At 39.8% G+C, this 22364-nt stretch overlaps 1 protein-coding gene across 3 annotated transcripts in view; it reads right to left on the bottom strand.

The window, feature by feature from the left end:
* The window catches only part of fmnl1b (formin-like 1b), a 41152-nt gene that overhangs the window by 17046 nt on the left and 1742 nt on the right, over window positions 1-22364 (bottom strand). For all 3 annotated transcript variants that reach the window (XM_085169917.1, XM_085169920.1, XM_085169918.1), the window contains exons 2-10: window positions 11395-11478; window positions 10214-10297; window positions 8943-9016; window positions 8601-8684; window positions 8331-8474; window positions 7287-7374; window positions 6880-6956; window positions 6244-6337; window positions 3341-3415 (exon numbers count right to left, since the gene is read on the bottom strand). In XM_085169917.1, coding sequence (XP_085026043.1) covers window positions 3341-3415; window positions 6244-6337; window positions 6880-6956; window positions 7287-7374; window positions 8331-8474; window positions 8601-8684; window positions 8943-9016; window positions 10214-10297; window positions 11395-11478 — 804 coding nt within the window. The remainder of the gene's footprint in view (window positions 1-3340; window positions 3416-6243; window positions 6338-6879; window positions 6957-7286; window positions 7375-8330; window positions 8475-8600; window positions 8685-8942; window positions 9017-10213; window positions 10298-11394; window positions 11479-22364) is intronic.

Below are 22364 nucleotides of genomic sequence, written 5' to 3'. Positions count from 1 at the left end.
GCCGGGGGCTAGGCTAACTAGAGCCGTGAGAACACCGGACTCCGGCAAATCGTTTTCAAACCCACCGCCGTCTTTCGCTACTCAGGTTAAATATATATAAGTCACTTAGATAACTTTAAAATGTTATTGTTTGGCTTTTTTTTAGTATTTTATTTGTTCCTGAGTAAATCTGTTTGGCTGAGATTAAAGTTATAGTTTTTACACAGCTGAATAAACGTCAAGCAGACAGCTGATTATCAGAAGTGTGAGATACTCGAGAATTTACTCCGGTGTCCTGTTATATTTTAGATAGCGAGGAGTTTATTAAACTTCACCGAAACAATCTGCAAATTTCATTAAAATTTAATAAACTATCATCTTGTCTTTATTTTTAGTTAGCACTTACCTTAAACCAGACCTTCCCAAAGTGTGGGGCCCGCCCCCTAGGGGGGGGGCGCAGAATGAAAAGGGGGGGGGGGGTGGACAAAACACTTGGACACTGCTAGCATGGGGCGCCCACAGAAACGCAAAGCAGGAGATGAAGCATCACTGAATATGTTTCCAAACCAACTTCATTCTAAGCCAAAGACTAGAAAATATGGTGAAGCATATCTGCCCTTTGGTTTCACCTGCACAAGTGCCGAGGTAGGTCTCCCCTGCAAAATTGGTTTTCCCTTCGTCAGGAGCAATCGCTGGGCTGTTTAAATCACTGGCAAACAGTATCCCACAATTGTTTATGTTTTTAAACCCATTTTGCACAGAGAGGCATTTTTTGAAAAATGTATTGATAGCAATGTTGAATATTATTACACAGGAAAAAAACAACTACACGTAAAATAATCACACTGTGAGGCCTCTGCCTTTGTAAATGGAGCGACAGTAACTGCGTGTGTAAGCGTGTAAAACCTGCAGATAGTCAGATTAACAGTATTTTCTCTCTATCTGCCATTCTGCAATTCATCTCATGTAAAAAAATAACGTGCGCACAGCGTGACGTGAAAAAGGCACATACCTTGCCGTAAACGCAAAAAAGGAGTTTAAAAAATCTGAGTTTTCAGTGATTCGAAACGCCGTTTACGTGTGGACAAAACAGCTGCGTTTTCAAAAATACCCGTGTAGGTGTGGACGTAAAAGAGTTCGTAGTTTATTTTCTTACTACCTGTAATTTATTACAGATTACTTGTATTTGCTTAATTGTTTACTAAATGTATGAGGTGTGAAATAAACCGCAATGGAGCAAAATATGGGTGTGTGTGGTTGGAGGATGTGTTAGTGTGTGTGCGTGCACGCGCGAGAAGGGGGGCGCAAACATTTTTCTTGTAAAACAAGGGGGGCCCAGCAAAAAAAGCTTGGGAACCACTGCCTTAAACACTTAAAGCTGTAAGCTAATGACAGTTATATAAGAGCAGATGCTGCTGGTGCAATAAGCTGTACGTTTTACGTTCAGTGGATGATGATCTGATTAGTCGACTAATTGCAAAAATAATCGGTGACTAGTCGTTTGTGGCAGCCCTAATAAGTAGATATTTCTAAGCATAAATGACAATCAACAATACAAAACCTGACAGTCAGTAGCGCTAATGAAAGCGAGGAGGCCAAACTGCTGACAGGAGCAGCTGCTGCACAATATTAGACACGAGCTTCAGAACAGACGTGTGAACGAGCACCGCTGACATCAAATGTTTCACACAGGCTCGGTAATGTTCACTTTGGTGGAAGGCATATTTTGTGACCTCAGACCATCTGCTTCTCAGTGAAGTTGTTGGTAATTGTCCAGAGTTTCCCACTTTGAGTTTGTTAAGTTTAAAGAGGCCAATTAAAAGTTGTGCAGATTTCAAGCCGACTGAAACGCAGCCCCAGACAGCTGGCAGCCGCTCCTGCAGCTGACTGAGGAAACGCTGAAAACCGTTAAAACTAAACTCGCTAATTGTTCTTTTTTTCCCCAATAAACAACTGCAGCAATAATCACTTCTCAGGGGTGAGATTGTGTTGCGTTTCTTTTTGTTACTACAAACTCATTAACTTTAGTTATTAGATTGTTATCTTGGAAGCTGCAGTTTGCATTTTTCTTTTTTGTTTCCTGATCGATTCGTTGATTAGTCGAGGAGTTTTTTTTCCTCCCGTCTCCTAAAGTAACCTTAAATAAACGCCTCTCCTGCAAATTTACGACATCATTAAATTAAATTCTGAATGACAAACTTTTAGCAATACACAAGCCTTCTTCGCAGCACTCTGCATATTATATATAATTGCACACAATCTGTCTAATTAAAAGAAAAGCTGTCATTTTACAAAAGGCTCAGGCTGAAAGCTTTCAATTATAAAAACTAATTACCCCTATTCTTTGTTATCTTAGCTTGTTTTTGTAAATTCTCACACAAAGGAGGTTTTTTTTCAGACTTTTTGTGTGCGAGAGCAAATTGTGCACATAAATAATCAATTTTTTTTTTTTTTAGAAAAACACCACCAGTCAACTCCAACTGAAGCCCCATCTCAGGTCTACATTTAATCAATCAACAAATGATTTACAATAATCTGCTGCAGCTGTACAGACCCGAGGAGAGATTGTTAAATCACAGATGTTGCAAACACAAACATTTTTCAAGGGAATTTCACATCCCTGGTGATTACGCATCTACTGCAGAGTAAAAGCAGGTTTAATTTAGGGCCTTTTTTCACGATTTGCACACCAAATTCAAAGAAAATGTTAATTTTAAAATGACGCTGACAGAGCATCAACCTGGAGGGATGTAGTAATGTCAGTTTAGAGCTGGCCTTATTCAACCTGAGGATAACATCGACACTCATTAAGAGGCCGGAGACTGACCAGTTAGATCACACAATAAACGTCATTCCTGCTAACAGGAATCGTCTACCTCTGTCAGTTGCTTAAGGGGACTCAACATCTGGCAGCTCCACATGTTGGATTTGGCAGTTTTTATGCCAGATGCTCTTTCTGACACCGCCGCAAAGGGATCCGTGTCTCCTGCTGGGAATAAACCTGGGATCTTTTGCTTGACGTATTTTTATAGATCCGCTGAATCTCGTTGCATGAAAACGTTATAAGGGCAGCTTATAGAGCAGCTTCAGAATAACAAACGTATTACTTTGAAGCCTTGCACAGTCTCGCTCTCACATTATAGATTTACCTGATATTTAAATCCTGTCGTCTTCCAGTTTAATCACACTCTTTTTCTGGTTCTATGTCATGTTTTTATTTCCCGTTCTTTTGTTATCCGTGCACTTTTCTCTTTTATGTTGATGTTTTCTACTCTACAAATAAATGTTCATGTGTTGTCATTACATTGTGAACCTGAAAAGTGTTTTGCATGCATGTATTTGAATGCAATTGCTGCTTTACCATGAAGTCGATGTTGCTCTCTTCATTGTGGAAATACTCAATGAGCTTCTCGAATCGGTTTTTCTCCCCACAAACCTGAAAACAGTAATAATAATAATGAAGATCAGATCAAACAGCAGCTGAGTATTCAACCCTCTTATTCTTTTTATTGTGCCCATTGCAGGTTTATAAATCTAGGTGACGTCCGTGGAGGTTTGGAGCTTGCTGCCTTCCCCGTGTGTGCACACATGGGGGCAGTGTGCTCACACAGAAACACTGTTGCAGCCGTAACGATGCATCAGGATTTCAGTAAACATGCGGTCTAACTAAACAGCGCAGCGTTGAGAGAGAGGAGGCTCTGTCGGCTGTTTGTGGAGAATTTCAGCTCATTTCAGGGACAATCAGAAATAATGGTTGTAATAAAAGCAGCACAGGATGATTGCAGCTCGCTCTGCAGGTGTAAACAATCCCCGGTGTTTGTGTGCTGCATGATTTCCTGGCAGAGAAAACGTGGCTTCTTTATGACTGTGTTTTCCTAACTGCTGGCATGTCAGCAGGTTCCCTGTCTCATCCGTTGCTGTGTGGTAATCTACCTGCCCCTTTCTTGCCCACTCATGTCCACTGAATAATGCAGCAGGCCAATCGAACAGCCAGCACAACCCTAAACAAAGCCCATGTTCTGCTGCTGAGGGACACATGAGCCAGCTCCTGGCCCCGCGCCCGGCCGCCTCTATCGCTCTCCCCATCTTCTTCCAGCTCTCGCCCACACACACATGCCGACACTGCTGCGGCACCGACGACAAGCGCAGCTCACGGCGACACTCGAGTCACAGCTCTGATAATCGATGCCACATTAATCAAACGGGTAAAAGCTGATGCAGCCAGAGGGTTTACAAACGGACGGTGTTTAATTCATCACTTCATTTTTTTTAAACATGTATATAGAAGTCTTTAAAGAAACACCAAAACATGAAAGAATGGCATTGACCTGAACACACAGAGCTGCTTTAGAGATGACAGGGGTCTTATTTTCTGTCTTAACAACTTAACGACTGGCCAACCAACCAATTCCCAGGGATATTGCGTGGTAGGTGAGATTTCAGAGCATCTAAAGATCTCCGAATGGCATCCATTCATTCATCCATGCATTCACAGGAGGACAGACCCATGTCTCCTCTTCAGGCTGTGCCCTGCAGGCCCCACGGGCTGAGGCCTTGCCAGTAGGCACTCTCCCTCGCCTGCTCCTGGCTCCAGGGTGGTGCCCCGGTTACTCTATGCCAGGCAGGGTAAACTGGATCCTGCATTTTTTGTTTTTCGTATCATCATCCGAATGACTCTTCATGTGCCCCTTCACCCAGGACTAATTTGCCTCGGGAGACGTAACCAAGTGCAAAAAGCCTCTGTGATCACTGGGATACACAACCCCCCCCCCCCCCCCCCCCCTCCCCTGATACAATGAAGTGGCCTTTCGCAGAGGTGTGTTTGAAGAATGAAGTGAACTAAGACAGCTTTTTTAAAGCAGAAGATCAATCAAACTCAGTATAAGAGAAATAGGGATTATTTTAAACTGTGATGATGCAAAGCTACTGTAATCAGATCCTTTAATAAAAAATACAGGACGAGAAATAGAGAAAAGATCCTCTTTAAATTGAAATAAAATTGTTCTGTGTTTTGTACTCCTGCAGGGTAAATCCATTATTTAAAATGAGCTCAAATGTGAGATGTGCTTAAATTTTAATATTTAAATTAACATAACAGTGACCAAAGAAGCAATTTAATAGAGGGGTCAGTTCAGCTCACTGGAAGCAACTGAAAGAAATACTGAATGGGTGTCTGCTTGTTGCAGAGCAGCTTTTAACTTCCTGAATGTTTTCTCCTGGTTCAGGTTTAAGCTTCTGTCTCCACAGCCACAGGAAGCAACAGGTGCTGCTTTCTCAATCAAAGACAGAAGAAGGTCAAGGAGAGGTGAGAGGCCACTCAGCAAGTGTTTCACATATTTATGCGTCTTCGGTCAGTGTTGTTTGGCAGAGGAACAGCTGGACGGAGCAGCTGACGGCGGGCAGCTCGACCTGGGGTTCCCCCATAACCTGCTGGTATGTGAGTGCTGTGCCATGGATCTATGTTAAGCTTCTGATCCCTTAAGTGTGAATGTGAGATGAGTCGTCACTGCTGAACACAGAAAGAAGGTCTAAAACCATGGTTGGCTTTGCACGATCTCCTTGTTCCTGTGTGGGGTTTCTCTGGGATTCTAATCAGTCCAAAGACCTGCTTTTAGGATAATCTGTGATGACCTGTGATGGATAAGCAGTCCATCCAGGATGTATCCTAATAACAAGGTAAGCCCTAGACCTCTGAAATGAATATGTGGTTCAGAAAATTGGAAAACAAAGCAGATTTTTGCAGCTCAAACTGCACAAATTATTTACTAAATGACCTAAACTTTAAATTTCAGACAGATCAGCGGATTAACTGATATTTTCCATTATATTTTAAGTTATATGTTCATATTATTTTGGTAAGAACTCATAAAAACTACATATAATGAATGTGAATAAAAAAATAGTCATTTTAAAATCCCTAAATATCCATATGGGTCTTAAAAATCCTAAACTTTTCGTGCTCTAAATTAGACACTTGTGGAGAAATCCCCTTTACAGCGAGCACCCAGCTTAAATCTAACATGCATGTTTTAGTATGGAGGGCCAAAACTTCAAAAATTAAATAACAAAACACATCATTACTACTAGAAGCTGTCTCAGCTTATTTCTGGTCATCTTCTCGTTCACCAGTGTTGATTAAATCAATCAGAAGCTCAAATTAATTCAGTTATTTAATGTTCACACAGAGAGCAGGAATCTCTTAAAGTGGCAGCTACCTCAAAAATACATGTGATGACTGTCAGCCACTGCAATGACTCTACTGACCTCTTTGAAGTTGTCAAAGGCGGCGAGGATGATGTCATGACCTCCTCTCACCAAACACACGGCCGCCAGCAGCTCCAGCACCAGAGCTTTAGTCCTGAAAAGACGATTAACGTTTATGCACTGTGCAATGCCCAGCAACTACTTTAAGATAAGATAAGATAAGATAATATACCTTTATTAGTCCCACGAAATTTCATTTCCCACTCGTGGGACGGACTTTAAATGTCCGTCCTGAACACTAACACCTCGTAGATAATCACATCCATAGTTCTTGTACATTTTTCAGCTTATAGTTTAGTATACAGTGGCTTGCAAAAGTATTCAGCCCCCTTGAACTTTTCCACATTTTGTCACATTACAGCCACAAACATGAATCAATTTTATTGGAATTCCACATGAAAGACCAACACAAAGTGGTGAACACGTGAGAAGTGCAACGGAAATCATACATGATTCCAAACATTTTTTACAAATAAATAACTGCAAAGTGGGGTGTGCATAATTATTCAGCCCCCTGAGTCAATACTTTGTAGAACCACCTTTTGCTGCAATTCCAGCTGCCAGTCTTTTAGGGTCTGTCTCAACCAGCTTTGCACATCTATTTCATTTCATGTTCAGGCTGTGCGTGGTGTTTACCTCGGGTTTCTGTCGTTCAGGCTGAGCGTGATCTCGTTCACGCAGGAGGGATGCTTCATCACTTGGTTAAACCCCGACTAAGTAAAAAAACACAAAAATCTGCCAACAGTTCGCCAAATAAGATTAAAGAATGAAATGAAACCAGATTAAGTGGCTCTTGTGTGGACCAGAAAACAATATAACTGCTGAAATGAAATAATACTTTAAAATTGAACTGAACTCTGACCTTACATATGGCATTTGTTTCTTAATATGAATTTAAAACAGCAAAGGACAAGTGTATAATAAATGAAAATCAACATTTTGTTTGCTACCTTTAGAGAATGACTGATGGGAAATAAAAGTTAAACTCCAAGGATCAATTAATAAATAACAATAATACATAGTGTGTAAGTGGTTTTAGGTACCTGGTAATTCATGATGGCACGCAGACACATGATGCAGAGATGAACATCATCTTTCTGGCTCACAACACGCGAGTTCCTCAAGGCTTTTCTGTTTTAGAGAGGCAAATCAGCCAGTTTTAACTGAGGCTTAACTGAAGAGCCGCTTTAATAAGACCTACAATAGCACTGAAAATAAAGCCAATAATTATTACCCATTTACCCACTTTGTTAGAAGAATGTGCCAACTAATCCTTAATGAATTAATTTAGAAATAAATAAATAAATAAAGTCCATCGTCAGAAACTGCACACTCTGTTTTAAGAAGCTCAAAAACTTCTGCAGTAAATACTTCAAATAATACTCATGCCAGCCATCATTCACCAGATGAAAACAAAACCACTGAGAGCATGCTCTCATATTTGTATTTTGCGTCACTTAGCGACATGTCTCACAGTCACACCTAAGCACACCCCGTCTGAACAAAAGGACCCCAAACACCTACGTAAGGAGGCGTTCTCGCTATGAGAGGAATGCAGCCACTTCCCATCAGAAAGATAAGAAGGACACGTCTGCAGCTGCTGAAGGTGAAGGCTAGGAGGAGATCATGATTTGAGTTTAATAGCATGTGACCCTGCTCATTCCAAAAATGACCTGTTAGAGTGACCAATCGCTCTCACTTATGCATTAAAACAGTGCATCACAGCACACACTCCAAAGGACACTTTACGTGTAAATTAGCCACATCGGCAGCTTTTTAAAGTGGTACTAATTGAGTCTCCAGGGTTGAGAATGAGCTCCTACGATTACATCAGCTGAATGGAAATAGGTCCCTGCAGCCAGCTTTAAGAAATCCTTAACAAGTTTTGCAGTGAGATGTGGATCATGGGCGTGCTGTCGATATACCCTCGGCCATGTGTCTATTGGATAAACACTTAAGTCAGTTTAAAACTTCTCACTTTTCAGAGTATCAATAACATCAGTAAGTCATTTTAATGTAATAACAATGAAATAAATTAAAGTAGCCCATAAATGTATCACTGTGATTTGGTGTTTGTCACACTGTACCTGACTGTGAAGGCCTTGCCGCCCTTCAAGGCGCTGTGTGTGGGTGAGTTGCTGGCACTTCTTTTCAGATCTTCCCCTGGTTTGTCAGTAGTTTTGCCTTTGTCTGTGGGCAGCATGCCGTTGTCCACAGTCTCCACCTCATACCTGTGAGTATCACCATTAAAAGTAATGTTAATTAAGTTTTGTGACCTTCTTGGACTAGTGAGTGACTGTGTGGCTGAGACAGTTCAGCAGTGACTGCTCTGAGATATCTTTTAAGCTGATACCTACGTGACAGCGCTGTGGGCGACAGACAGATAATCCACAAGAACGTCCAAACCCTGGTTCTCTTCATTTAAGAACTCCTGAGCCCAGCTACAGCAGGACAACACAAAACAAATGTAACTCAGAGGCAGAGCATGGCAGGAACAGTTCGTAAAGAAGTGTTTTAAAAACAAAATTACAACAAAAGTTGTAATTTTGCTAATACACACTATATTTCATTAAATGTGTTACAGGTGGTTGAAGAATTCACATTTTCATTTCATGCTTCGGTGTAATTTGTGTGATATAATCAGCTTCTTATCTCTATCAATGGTACAATCATATTGTACAAACATGGGAGAGACTCACCCGATGTGATTGGTCCTCAGGGAAATCTCCAGCTCTTGCAGGACCTGTGTGGATTCCTGGACACGTCTCCTAAACTGATAAAGCATATACAAGGTGAGAATGAGGTCAAAAAATACTTAAAGAGATCTTATTATACTCATTATAATATATGAAGTAATTGATCATTATGTGCCTCTCTGCTCTTCATCCATTTAAAGTAATCCACCTAAAGCAGCGGTCTCCAACCTTTTTTGCGCCACGGACCGGTTTATGCCCGACAATATTTTCATGGACCGGCCTTTAAGGTGTCGTGGATAAATACAACAAAATAAAACTAGTACCGGTACCGAAAAAAAGAAAATTTATTCATAACACACGTGAAAAGACCAAGGAAAACTGAGTAAACGATAAAAACGATAAATATAACGCTGAAAACCGATAAAAACCCTGAAAACTATACATTTCACACCTGAGCCTCAACTCTCGCGGCCCAGTACCAAACGACTCACGGACCAGTACTGGTCCGAGGCCCAGGGGTTGGGGACCGCTGACCTAAAGAACCTGCTTCTTTAGGTTCGAGAAACTGATAATTCAAAACAAACAAACAAAAAAACAACATTACTAAAGTTAAAGTTGGTTCTGCGAGCTATGGAGCTATCTGGTGGTCTTATAGTTGCATGGAGAGCTGAATGCACAAAGCTCAGGACTGGATTTAGTTTGCACTCAGTTTGTTGGATGAAACAGCTGAAATACCAATATTTGAAATACTTTTAGATTACAGGTGATGAAAAAAGACTGCATATTGCCAGAACTCTTAGCTGGAGGTGTGTCACTGCATAGCTACTGACTAACCAGAGCAGTTTGGAGGTTTTCTTTTATTATTTTTAAAGAATTAAATAGAAACATTTCAGTTTTTCCAAACATATAGCCAAGCCTCTATAGTCTATGAACCCTGGCTTATCCAGGTTTTGGCTTTACATAACATGATAAAGGAATGCTGGATATATTTGCAGTCAGGAACAGGGGTGTCCTAAATATTTTTAATAACTACAGAACAGTAATCACAGCACACAAAGTAACTCTGCCTGCACAGACAGGGCCAACTTCAACCCACAAATATTTCTTACAGTAAAATATTTGTGGTGCTGTTCTATTTCCTGCCTCAAAAAGCTCAAGAATTTTATCAAAAGCTCTAAAATCAATGAGGCTTTTTCAAAAAGTTCATGTTTACTTTTCGAAAACAAACAGAAGCTTGAAATTAAAATGTTTGATTTGAGTTTGCTCCGATGTACCTTTCGACTGACTCCTCCATGATCCACAAAGCTTTTCAGCTTCTCCAAGTAAGCAGATGGTGGATTCTTCACTTGAAAGCGCTCCTAAAGATGGAGGAAAGAAACATTCAGACCTCTAATTATGTTTGATTGCAGCGCTGCAGCGCTGGGGAAGGCAGGGCAGAGCTCAGCCGGGGTCTCACAGGAACAGGCTGATTACACCGCCTCAGTTATGCAAATGGTTGAAATGATTCGACTGCCGTGCAGCGGCTACGTTCTCACACACACACTTTTCACTGTTCACGGCCTTTAGTTAAACCAAAAAGCTGACACTTTCTGAAATGTGCCAAACTGTTTACTTGAGAAGCTGTATGACAGCGACGGGTTTCTCTATTGCTCTCGCATCAACACACAGGTTGTTATGGACTCTCTTGTAGTTGCTATGGTGGTGTACAATATTGATGAGCTTCCTTGTGTTAGTGTACACGTAAGTCTGTGTTGGTTTCTTAAGTTTGGCATTCAGCCATCTTACAACAAGTTCAATTCGATTAATTAATTAAAACCGTCCTTTAACGTTTCTTCTTTTATCTACCTTTAATGGCTTCTCATGTTTGTTTACACTCCAAGCCAATTAACATGTACTTTACTACAAAGCATAATCTCTTGCTTAGCCAGGTAACTTTACATTTACCTCATTGTCAGTGTTTACATTGCTGTGGTAATTTGTGCTGTATCACTGCCTGCTGAGCATAAACCCCAGTGTGCAGGTAGAGTAGTAGGAGGGTCTGTAGGATTTTAAAATATTTGTCTTTCACTGTTATGACTATAAAATAATAAGAAATGCGTGTTTTTAGGAACATCTTTATTTCTCCTTTTTTCTGTTGTCTCCAAAACATTTGTATTTTCTTAAGCCTTATAGACTTCTCCTTGCAGGCCTTTTTTGTTCTTTGCAGCTCACCCCACTGCAACAGAAAAACTCAGTTACAGTTTATTATAATATAAAATAAGTAAATAAGTCCTGAACAGAATATTGAAAGTCACTGCCTCTGTCAGTGCGCCCCAGGGCAGCTGTGGCTACAACGTAGCTTGCCATTGCCAGTGTGTGAATGTGTGTGTGAATGGGTGAATGACTGAATGTAGTGTAAAGCGCTTTGGGGTCTTTAGGGACTGAGTAAAGCGCTATACAAATGCAGGCCATTTACCTGGTCACAGATCAGGTCCCACTTCTTCTCACTGTCATACTGGCTGAGGATCTTGACCTTGTCTGGAGGAAGATTCATTGTGTTCTGGAAGCAGAAACACATGAAATAAATGTTAAAAAGTCACATCTGTCGATTGGAACCAATAACCTGCAGAGCTTTTTCACATTGAAATAGTGAGTGAAATAAATAAATAAATGAAATGAAATGAAATGAAATTGTTCACTTTTTATGTAGCGGTAAGTCAAAGAAAGTCAGAGATACAAATGCTGTTGATGGTTCACTTACGTACGGGCACTTATGTTGAATGTGACATGTGAAACAAACACAAATGGAGGGTGTAACATGATATCCACAGGGGAACGGTGAAATGAAAATAAAACATAGGAAAATCAAAATAACTGGGATTTACCCCATTGCAGACGAGACAGTACACATAGACATTTATATGCATACACTACGATCATTAGAGTCAAATGGACCTGAGTGTAATTAAACTGTAAATTTTCAACATTTACAGTTTAATTACACTCAGGTCCATTTGAAATCACTCATTTTGGTAGTCAAATGCTAATTTGTATTTTGAACAAAGGTGTGTCCTAAAGGTGTGTCGGAGCTGCTGCACTGCTGAAATCTACAATAAGACTGCAAAGTAAATAACTTCAGCATTCTTAGTGTACAACTACAAGTACAAACTAGGTAAATGTTGCTCAACACAAGCAAGTTACAGTTCATATACTTAGCCTATTATGATACAACAGCAATTACCACAAAAAATGAATAAATAAAAAATAAAATAGTGAGGTGCATGTTCTATTGAGGACAAAAGGACAATTTGACATTTTTTAAGAAATTCTATTTAAGATTTATATTTATCATTGTACTAATGGCTCACATACATGCAAGGTGTGGTCAGACTGCTCTTCTGGTTGGATGTTGGAGTAACTGAGGCGTTTCTTGTGTGAGAATGTGGAGACTTTAAATGCACCCGTTTATCACAGGCTTTTGTAAGTGTGTACTACGCTTCACCGCCGCTAGCTGGAGTCACTAAACTGAACTTCTCCACTGTGTGTGGGCTTTTTAATGACATATTTAAAAGAAGAACAGCACTATTGTGTAGTACAAACCATCCAAATTCTAGCATTTTAGCAGTGTGTTACACAACACTAAACAGCAGATATCTGCATTGCTCTTCTATCTTGTTGTTTACACAGTCAATTACCCTCATCTTCTAGTCTGTAATTTATTTTTTTATTTTTTTATTTTTTATCTACAATGGCTCTAATACCCATATATATATATATATATATATATATATATATATATAAAATTGTACCATGCTACCTTGTAGCTCCTTCTTAAAGAGGCTTGTGAAAGAAGCAGCTGTGCATTATTTTTCATTTTTAAACAGCATCAGACCATGCTGCCACAGTAACCTATATTCTCATTGATCTCTCTGTGCTCTGAATTATTTACAGATACATTCTGTGTTGAAAAACGGTCATGTGAATGTGTGAATATGGAGATCTTCCAGGAACCAACATGGTCACAGGCACGGGGTCCTCTCAAGCCCCCTTGACGACATCTTCAATAATTAAAGACTCTGCTGCAGGCCGTTATAAGTCTGGCAGTGAGTTACTCTGAGAGTCACAGGTCTTTGTAATTATCAGCTGTATGCTGTCATGTTACACTGCAGTTTAATCACATATAGCCTCCGTCTCAAAGCGGGATTTTAGTTCACATTGTGTTTTGAAGAGTGTGTGCTGATCCTCCCCTCTGATAAAGTGCAAGTCAGGATGCTGCTGGTTCTATACTCCTGATGTCAGCTGTTTGACAGATGAGTCAGATACTGTCAACCAGACACTTGCTTTTGTTTATGATAACTGATATCAGATTATAAAAGTTGCTGAGAAGTAAAGATAAAAGATTGTCACCACATTCTTCCCATTTTCACAACTGGGTGGTGTCCCAAACAACAAACACAGACACGCGAGCGGCACCGACTATAACCCACAGAGTTGTGAAACTAGGCTAGTCGACAGGAGAATCCCGCTCAAGCATGACACACAGCCTCTCGTACCTTATCTGGTATCCTGAGCAACTCGGGCATCACAACCTCAGCGCGGTGTCAGTGACACTGACTCAGTCTGCTCAGGAATGTCCCTGTCATGTCACCAACAAACAAATTCACACCACTGTCTGAATTTTAACTTTTCAAAAATGTAAGTCAGGCTTTTTATTCATCCAGAAGTAGAGGCCGAATCCCACTAAATGCTAAAAGATGCGGAGAGCTGCTGTCAGGCATGTCAATCTGGAAAATGGGTCAGTAGATCAATGCTGGACGTGCATCTGATAAATCAAGCCTGATGAATGAAGCTGGTGGGTCAATACGTGCTGGTTATGTGTGGCCGGATGGAAACTGAAAGAGAAAAACAGCACTGGCATTTTCCAGTGTTGGGTTTAAAATACAACATCAGCAGGACACGACACGGCTTTGGCTCCAATATAGTAACATAACACAGACCTGCGTGTGACCCACAAAAACCTTGTAAGTTATCAGACTTTAAATCATATTATGTGTGTGTGTGTGTGTGTGTGTGTGTGCGGGGGGAGGGGGGGTTGCTGCCCTTTTGTCATCTCTCTACTGAATAATCTACCACATCTGATGAACCAGTCGAAAATGCCTGACACGGTTCAAACTTATAGTCAGTCTGAGACAAAATCCCAGCCCTGTTCTGAAGGAAGTCCAGTTTATATGATTATTATCCTGAACTGCATGCAGCACTTGTTTTCTAAAGCAATATGCAAGGGGTTTAATGTGTTTTATTCTCCACCATCATGCAATACAATCACCAGATGTTTTGCACGAGGGCTGCAAACTACGTGGATGAAATTTCACACCAACTAGGAAGCATAAAAACTGCAGTTCACTGACAGGTGTGTCATCACAGCTCACTGTGCTTTTCTAGATTCTGTGGATTGTTGTGGTTAATTAATCTGACCAGTAAAACTAGTACGATTCTATCCATCTCTTAAGTCTGATGTGATCAGCCATCTGGTCTAAACTCTTCTTCGATTCCAAAACTCAAACATGACTGAGAGCTAAAAATGGCCCAAATACTTTCATCTTCAGTGAATTGTGAGCATGGCTGCTTTCTCAGGTGTCACACTGAAGTTCAACAACATGGCAGTGATGAAAAAAAGGATTTAGAGGTTAAACTGACATAGAAGTTAGGGGGAAGTTGGCTTGTTAGTTTCCATCTAAGGATGAAATCCCACGTTATGACTGAGAGATTTATAAAAACTGAAACGTGCAGCTGTATTGCTTCATAGATGAAGACAGAAAGCTAAACAGCAGCCATGTTTATGGGGTTATTGAAGATGGGCTAACTAGCATATAAGCTAGCCCATAGCTTATATGCTAGCTTATATGCTAGCATATAAGCTAACTAGGTGGCTGCCTACAGACCTATGGTTAGGATAATATAGGAAAGCAAAGATGGAGGATGAATTTTAGACTTTTATCTCTCAACATAAATCAGTGTGAGGGTGTAAAAGAGATGAATGCAATCATATGTCAGAGAAAAGATGCTGAAAATGAAGCAAACTTCAGTCCAGAGGAGACCTGAGACAATCAGTCAACACGCTGCTGTGTGGTTTGGATTACTCGCTATGAAAAAGTCTCATGCCCACTCTTTTCTGAAGCATTTACATATTTGGTATCCGGCAAACTATGAGCCCAAGAGTTGAAAAAGACAACAGTTAATGAAAGCAGCTTGGAGCACAGCTTGGAAGAGCTAGCTTAGACCTTCATTCGATCCTCTCATCTAAACACTAAGCACTAGCAGAGGCTACTACAGATGTGCACCTACAAATACGTACATGTACAAAACACACGAGCGAGGTTGTTTTGTATTGATTTTGTTGCAGTAAAATAATAATATTCCTACAAAATGCTAACATCTATATTCATACAGCTGCTTTTCCATAACAGCTGGTTCAGCTATGAAATGCTTTTAAGTCTTTAAAGCCATTTGCCCCCAACTAATAACATAAACTGACAACAGGCAGCCTGCAGTGCTAAACGTGGAAGCAGGGAGAGGCTATAAAAATACCTTACATAAATGAGCCATTATAACCTGTATGAAAATCTTCTGATAGTCTAGGAAGATTATGAGAGGCATATAATGATGATATAAACAGACATGGTGTGTAACTGTAGACTTTTTCTTCTGCAGGAGGACACAGGCAGTCTTGCTGATGGTAGATTCAAATGCCAGAGATAAAAAATTCCCCTTTCAACAAACAGCAACACAGACAGGATGAACTTGTTTTACATGTAACATAAACCCCAAAATAAATGATAACAATTACTTTATTTTTAGGTTTCCTGTATATTTCATTTTGATAATTTTTTTAGAGCTTTTGTAACTTGTTACCTCTTTTTAGTCCCTTAGATTAACAAAACAATTATTATTTTGGCAATTTGTGACATTGTTGACAGCAGGAGGTGCTGTTAAAGTTCAGTTATCTGATGAAATTAACTCTGCTATGGCTTACATATCTTTTATTTTTATTTTTTTGCTTCTTGTATTTTATTTCTTGCTTTTTCTTTTTTTTTTCTTTTAAATCGGTTCAATTTTCTTTAAACATTTCTAAAAAAATAATTTAAATTTAAATGAATTAATGTATTTACTGTGTCACTCCTGGCACTCTTGGAGCCTTTTTCTTTGTTAATTCTTGTCATTAACTCTCTGTTGTGACAATGCCAATTGTGTGCTTGTTGCTGTATACGTTCACTTTTTCTCTTAGTAGGACGAAACTATTTGTTTCCATCTTTACATGCGATTTACATGCGAGTTATAATACCAAGAATATTACTAGACGTGTGCTCCAATTTAGCCAGAAACAATGAAGCTGGCATGCTGCACAGCTTGTTTGCCAAAAGACTTTAAGGTTGTCAGCAAGCCCCATTTATGTCTAAATGCTCTCTAAATTAAGATAATCTTTTTCTTCCCACCGAGTATGTTCGCATGCACAAAGAAATATTCTGTGCTAGCATCTGATCACATAATCACTTCCCCTGTGTGTCGTTAAAGGCGCGATCTTCTCTAACATCATCAGGTCAGCAGGGAGTTGTGCATGTGACAGTAACATAAAACACAATCTGTGAGGTGCTGCAGTCATCAGGCTTCACATGTTAATGAGTTTAATTTTCATCTCGAGCTTGCTCTTGGCTGTGTGCCCTCTGCGGCTCATTTTTATTTTTTAAGACCTGCTAAGTGTGAAGGCATGTGGCAATCTCCATGGCAACCTGCACCATAACTGCCTCAGTGCTTTGTAGGCTCACGAATCCCCCCGGCTATTTTTTAAAATTAAGTGGCGTTACACAATAAAATCAGTGACCTTTACACCTGCTACTACACCACCAGAGAAGCGGCGAGACTCAGAGGCTCAAAGTAGCAGCAGAGATGAGGACAGGGTATCATTTCTACAAGCAGAGTAAAGCTAAATGATGCATGATGCTGGCTTCCTGAATCCCTGATGGTTCTGATTGTCCCAAAAGGATGGATCAGTGAAATTATTATGTTCACAGAAAATGAATAATTACTTATGATTCAGTGCTTTTCCTATCTTTTCCTACTGGATGTATATGCTTTCATCTTATGCTAAAGGCGATCATCACTGCTCACTAATCTACCTTTAAGTTACCCCCCAAATAACTAATTAGAAAAGTAGAATTGGGAAAAATACCCCAAATGATTTTCCTAAGTTCAAGACGACATATTCAGATGATTTGTATTTTTTGACCTACAACTTCCTGACATTCTGTTTTCATTCTGTTATCAACTACCTGCTGCAATATTGTCACTTTATGATTTGTTCACAGTTCCTAAATGTCAAGATGTTTGAGAAAAACTACAACATAGATTGATGCAATACGAAAATGATTGTGAGGGTGCTGGGAATTCCCCAATTTGGCACAAGTTTTATTATAAGGAGGGCCTGAATGGAGTTCCCCAATTATCCACTGTTAGTGGGGTAAACCATCAGAGACTTGAGGGTGGGAGTGGGCTGAATCTTCGCTTTGATTTGATTTAGTTAGTTTGTATATTATTTAGCTGGGGTGTGTTTGTAGTCAGATGTATGTGAGGTGTGTTAAAATAACTGCAGTATTTCACTGTATATGTTTATTTGCAGCTGGACTGCGTTGGGGGAAATCTTTTAAATTATATTTGCTGTGGTATGACCGGCGCCTATTTAAGGAGGGTTTTTTGGGTGCTGGGTTGTTCATCTCTAGATGTGTAGCTAGTGAGAGAGTTAAACCTCTGTACTTGTAAAATAAATAATAATCAGAGCTCTGGAAATTCACATTACCTTGCGACTGCTACAATTATGTTGTTGAATTTTAAGGATGTAACTACGGTTTATGGATAAATGCAGACTTTAAAATATTTTTCACGCATCTCAGTGTAGTAGCGCACATCCCTTTAAATTATATTTCTTTTCCATGTCTTTATTAACCTGTTCTCTCTTCCTCATGCCTCCTTTGTCATGATTGTTTTGATGAAAAGTCTGTTCTCCATCATTCGTGTAGATTTGATTTATTAGCCATTCGTTTATAAGGGAGTTACCAGTAGTCATGTTTCATTAGTTTAGGTTTATAAACCTGCCTAGTGCTTTTTTTACAACAACTGTTTTAAATTAATAAAAACTCAGCAACAATGTGGCCTCTTATATGCTGTGTTTATCTGAGTCATGAATTTAGTGATTGTAACATATTTGGGGGCTTGTCCGGGATATAGATTCAATTCCTGTTGCATCCAAAGCAGACAAAATGATTAAAATAATTGTTTAGTTGATTGCTAGGATATAATAATCACACAATAACAGGATGATGGGAAAACTAGGCTAGTGTGACATCATTCTATCAGAATATACAAAGATGAAGGTAGAATTCGAGATGGTAGGATTTCCACAAATACAGGCTCTTGTTTATTTTTATTCTGTTATTATTACATTATTGCTGTACTGAGTTGATGCATGATAATGTTCTGCAAAGTGTGTGAAATATCTTTAAAATGTCTCATGGAAATACAGCCAGTGTCTTCTATATTTTGTTTCTCATGGGATATTGGGTATAGATATCAGTGGCGTTACAGAGGAGACAGATGATGAAGAAACAGAAACAACAACAAAACCCCACCAATAATTAAAGAAAAGAAGCTGGTTATTCTATAACGCTGCTCATTTAAGAAACAATAGGTTGATACTGGCAAAATGTGATTATGAGTTGTCGAGTTCACAACGCTACTGAATCCACCGTGATAATCGTCGTGATTCTGGGATTTCACACAGATTGCCAGACACAGCATCTTTGTATTTTGGTCGGAGATAATGACTCTAAAAAAGTTTTCAGATTCATTGGAGTTACAAAAAAGTTGTTGTTTTTTTAATAGCTTTACTCGAGCTTTAATTATAATGATGAGGAAAAAAGAAAATGAACTAGAGGGAGGGTCTGAATTCACACTTTTATGGAGGGGCAAAAATACAGCACATGGATGTGATGAAAGGTGAAATGAGCAATGCATCACAATAACTATTTTATCTTAACTATATTGTTTTGATAAGGGTGTGCCCTGAGTTAAAATGTGATTAATTGCACAGAACTGAAACTTACTGCAAAAATTGAATAAGTGGAGTTAATGCCCCTAAATGCTTAAAAGAAACCAACACTTATAACTTATAATCCTGTAGAAAAGTACAGACTATCTAAAAAAGAAACTGAATGTTCTTTTCTCTGCTTCTTCCTGACTTTGTGCATCAGTTTGTAAGTACAGTACACAAATCCGCAGATGTACATTTACAAATCCACCCACCTGCCGCATTCCCTGTTGGGAAATATGCAAAGTGTTATGTAAAACACTGAAGGGAAAAGTACTAACTGTAAATTTGGACGTGACTGAAGCTTTTGTGCAGTCACTTTGTCACTCTGTGCTCTATGTTCTCTGCAGGTTTCTGCAGCTTTAGCATTGATTCTTTTATCGCGGATTCACATCAAAGCATCAAAATGTGAGTAAAGTATCGATAAACGCTGCCTCACAAACAAACCTGCTGGCTCATTTTACAAACAAATACATGCAAATGTGCACGTGCTGAACACACAGAGCATTATCCACCTCCCATCTCCAAGCCCTCTGACTCTCCGCTCGTCCTTCTGAACCACTGCGGAAGGAAACCAGCAGCGCTTTGCACACCAACAGGCAGAAACTGGTTTGTATGCAGACAGAGTATCTTCAACACTGAGCACAGGAGATTCAATTTATTATGCACACTCAGCAGAAGACATAAGGGTGGGAGAGATAATCTATATTTGGTAGGATAGAGAGGTGATGTAGCAAAAAGACAGAGAGATTGGGGGAAGAAGCTGTTGCAGGATTTAGGCTGTTATTATTATGGACACACCTGAACATTCATACAAAGTGCTGCAGCTCTGCGATCAGTGACGCCTGCAGCAGTTGGCACAAGACGCTTGCTGCTGGCACATTAATTCATTGCTGAATCTTGCACACAAATCCTTCCACTGCAACACTGGCCGAGTTTACTCTGATACTGTAAACACATTCAAATGAAAGCAAAGACTGCAAAGACTGCAAAGACTGCAGTTTAGGCTTAGAAAAAGATATTGAAATAATGAAAAAAAGGTTTGAACATGACTTATTTGATAACTGGAGTGTTATTATTATATTCTGCATGTAAAGTGACAAAAAGACTCACAGATTAAAGGTGGGGACCCCATAATATTTTTTTTGTGAAACATCTTAAAAAATAAACAGAATTATTATCATTTTGTGCCGAAAACTATCTGAAAATAGAGGTTAGTATGCAAACTGGCAAAACTCGGTAGTTTGCAGCATTGTGGTGAAGTTTATGGTAATACGCCATGTTGGACTGGTAAAGGGTAAACTGTGTTATTCAGGTCAGTGTTAAGTTACATCAAGGGTACTGGACAACACTTTAAATTTAAACTGAAGATGCTGATTAGACTCATGAAAGCTTCTGAATGAACAGGTTCAATCCAGATAATCTCAGAGCAGCAGAGCAGGTCAGCTGATCACTGCCTATAAACAAATCTACTGGAGCTCACAAGGAAATGATTAGATGACTTTCTTTTCTCCACGTTACAATACTACATCAGATTTTAGGGTTTTCCTGCTTGCCAGACTACCCTGGCTTCACCCATTAGTTTGTGAACTCACATTTTGAAGCTTAGGATTCAGGATTTTGGTCAAAACTTCTGAAAGCATTGCTTGAACAGTGCTTACGGCTCTGAGTTGTTAAACCCTGACATCACTTCAGAATTGAAGGTAAATTAATTGGACTCTCTCAGGGCTCATGTGATTCTGCTAAATGAATTTCATCCCGACTGTCCACTAAATATCAAAGAAATCAGCTGAAGTGGTTTGGAGATGTCCCACTGAAGGAAAATAAAACATTATCTCCTCAGCAGAGGAAATTACAACTCTGTCTCTCACAGGCAGCATTTTCTGCTCACACACACACACACTGACTGAAGTGCTTCACTTGGAAGGGAGCAGCATTTATCAGGGCGTTAACTGATTGCCTTTCACCTTTAGGAGCCGGTTTTGCTAAGCATGCTCACTGACAGCACGTCTGGGGCCTGTTAGCTGTGTTTCACACTATCACCTCTTCAGTGTGCAGCCCATCATTGTGATAGGAGTCAGGAAAGAGGAATGCGGTTAATCATAGAAGAAGCTGTCTGACCACATATCGATCATAGCTGCCGTCTCTCTTTCACTTTAGCTGTCACTGTGTAGACACGAGTTCAGTCACTGTTGCTGCACATGTAACAGCTCAGTCACGGCTGGAGTTGCACTCAAGCAATGCTTTGAAGACTTAATGATTCTGTCATCCACCCCGCTGGGTGGTGTGGAAAACAGGCGGGCTTTTCAATGAAAACACAGTACGCCGCTGAAGTTGGAGAAACACCACGACAACAGGCTCCTACCTTCTGGTTTCTGTCTTCCTACTAAAGTTTTGCTTCAGGAATTTGCACATGAGCAGCACTGAGGTCGGGGCACAAGCGTGACCTCCCCTGGAGCAAATGTTATCAGCAGAGGTGCTTTAATCGCTTTTACATCTTTGTGTTCAACATCTGGTCTTGGGTAAAAGAACTGTTCCAACATCTGTGCAGATGTTGAGGACGACTCCCAGTCCTAACCTGTAACCGCTTTCTTATTATCTGAACTAGCCGGGGGTTTATAATGCACGTTAAGTTCACCATGCAACAAATGAGGCACAATTTAAGTGTGGATAAACAAAAAATGGGTGTTGTCCGAAGAAAGGCTGTAGCGTATATGGAGAGGACACTGCGTGACCATCTTTTTTGCAAATCAAAAGTTAAGAAACAAAGGCACGTGTTTGCATGTTGGTATTTCATGCTTCGGCTGACTGTATCTATGTTGTGCATGGAAAAAAATCGAGGCGATAATGCTGCTGTTTCAGATGGATTTATCTGTTTTGCTCATTTCAGTTTACTTTTTGTTTCTAGAGTCTAGATTTAATGATTTAAGCAGATATGTGGGCAGGTGACGAGCTTAGTCTCAGACTGTTGTCTGGTAGGTAAAGTAATGAGGAAAGTAATGACCTGTTTTCAAAGGAAGTTACTTTTATGAGCCCAACACCAAAAACAAACGTTGTTGTCGGCGAGTTCTGTGATACCGAATAAATCACAAGAAAATCATTTAAGATATCCCAAAACACCTGAGTATCTAAAGAAGGACTAAAAAACACACAATGACAGAATATATTTATGGCCTCTGTAATGATCTACATCCATTTAATATCACAGTGTCGTTAGATTTCAGTGACGTAGCTTCTGAATTATTATCTATCTGATTTTCTGTCCCTTACAGCTACGCTCCTCTCATTTGAGCTTCTTTTTCAGAGTT

The sequence above is a fragment of the Neolamprologus multifasciatus genome, chromosome 8 (genome assembly GCF_963576455.1).
Source record: "Neolamprologus multifasciatus chromosome 8, fNeoMul1.2, whole genome shotgun sequence".
NCBI lineage: Eukaryota > Metazoa > Chordata > Actinopteri > Cichliformes > Cichlidae > Neolamprologus > Neolamprologus multifasciatus.
Note: the sequence above shows the minus strand (reverse complement) of the source record. Positions and strands in the feature narration are given on the sequence as shown.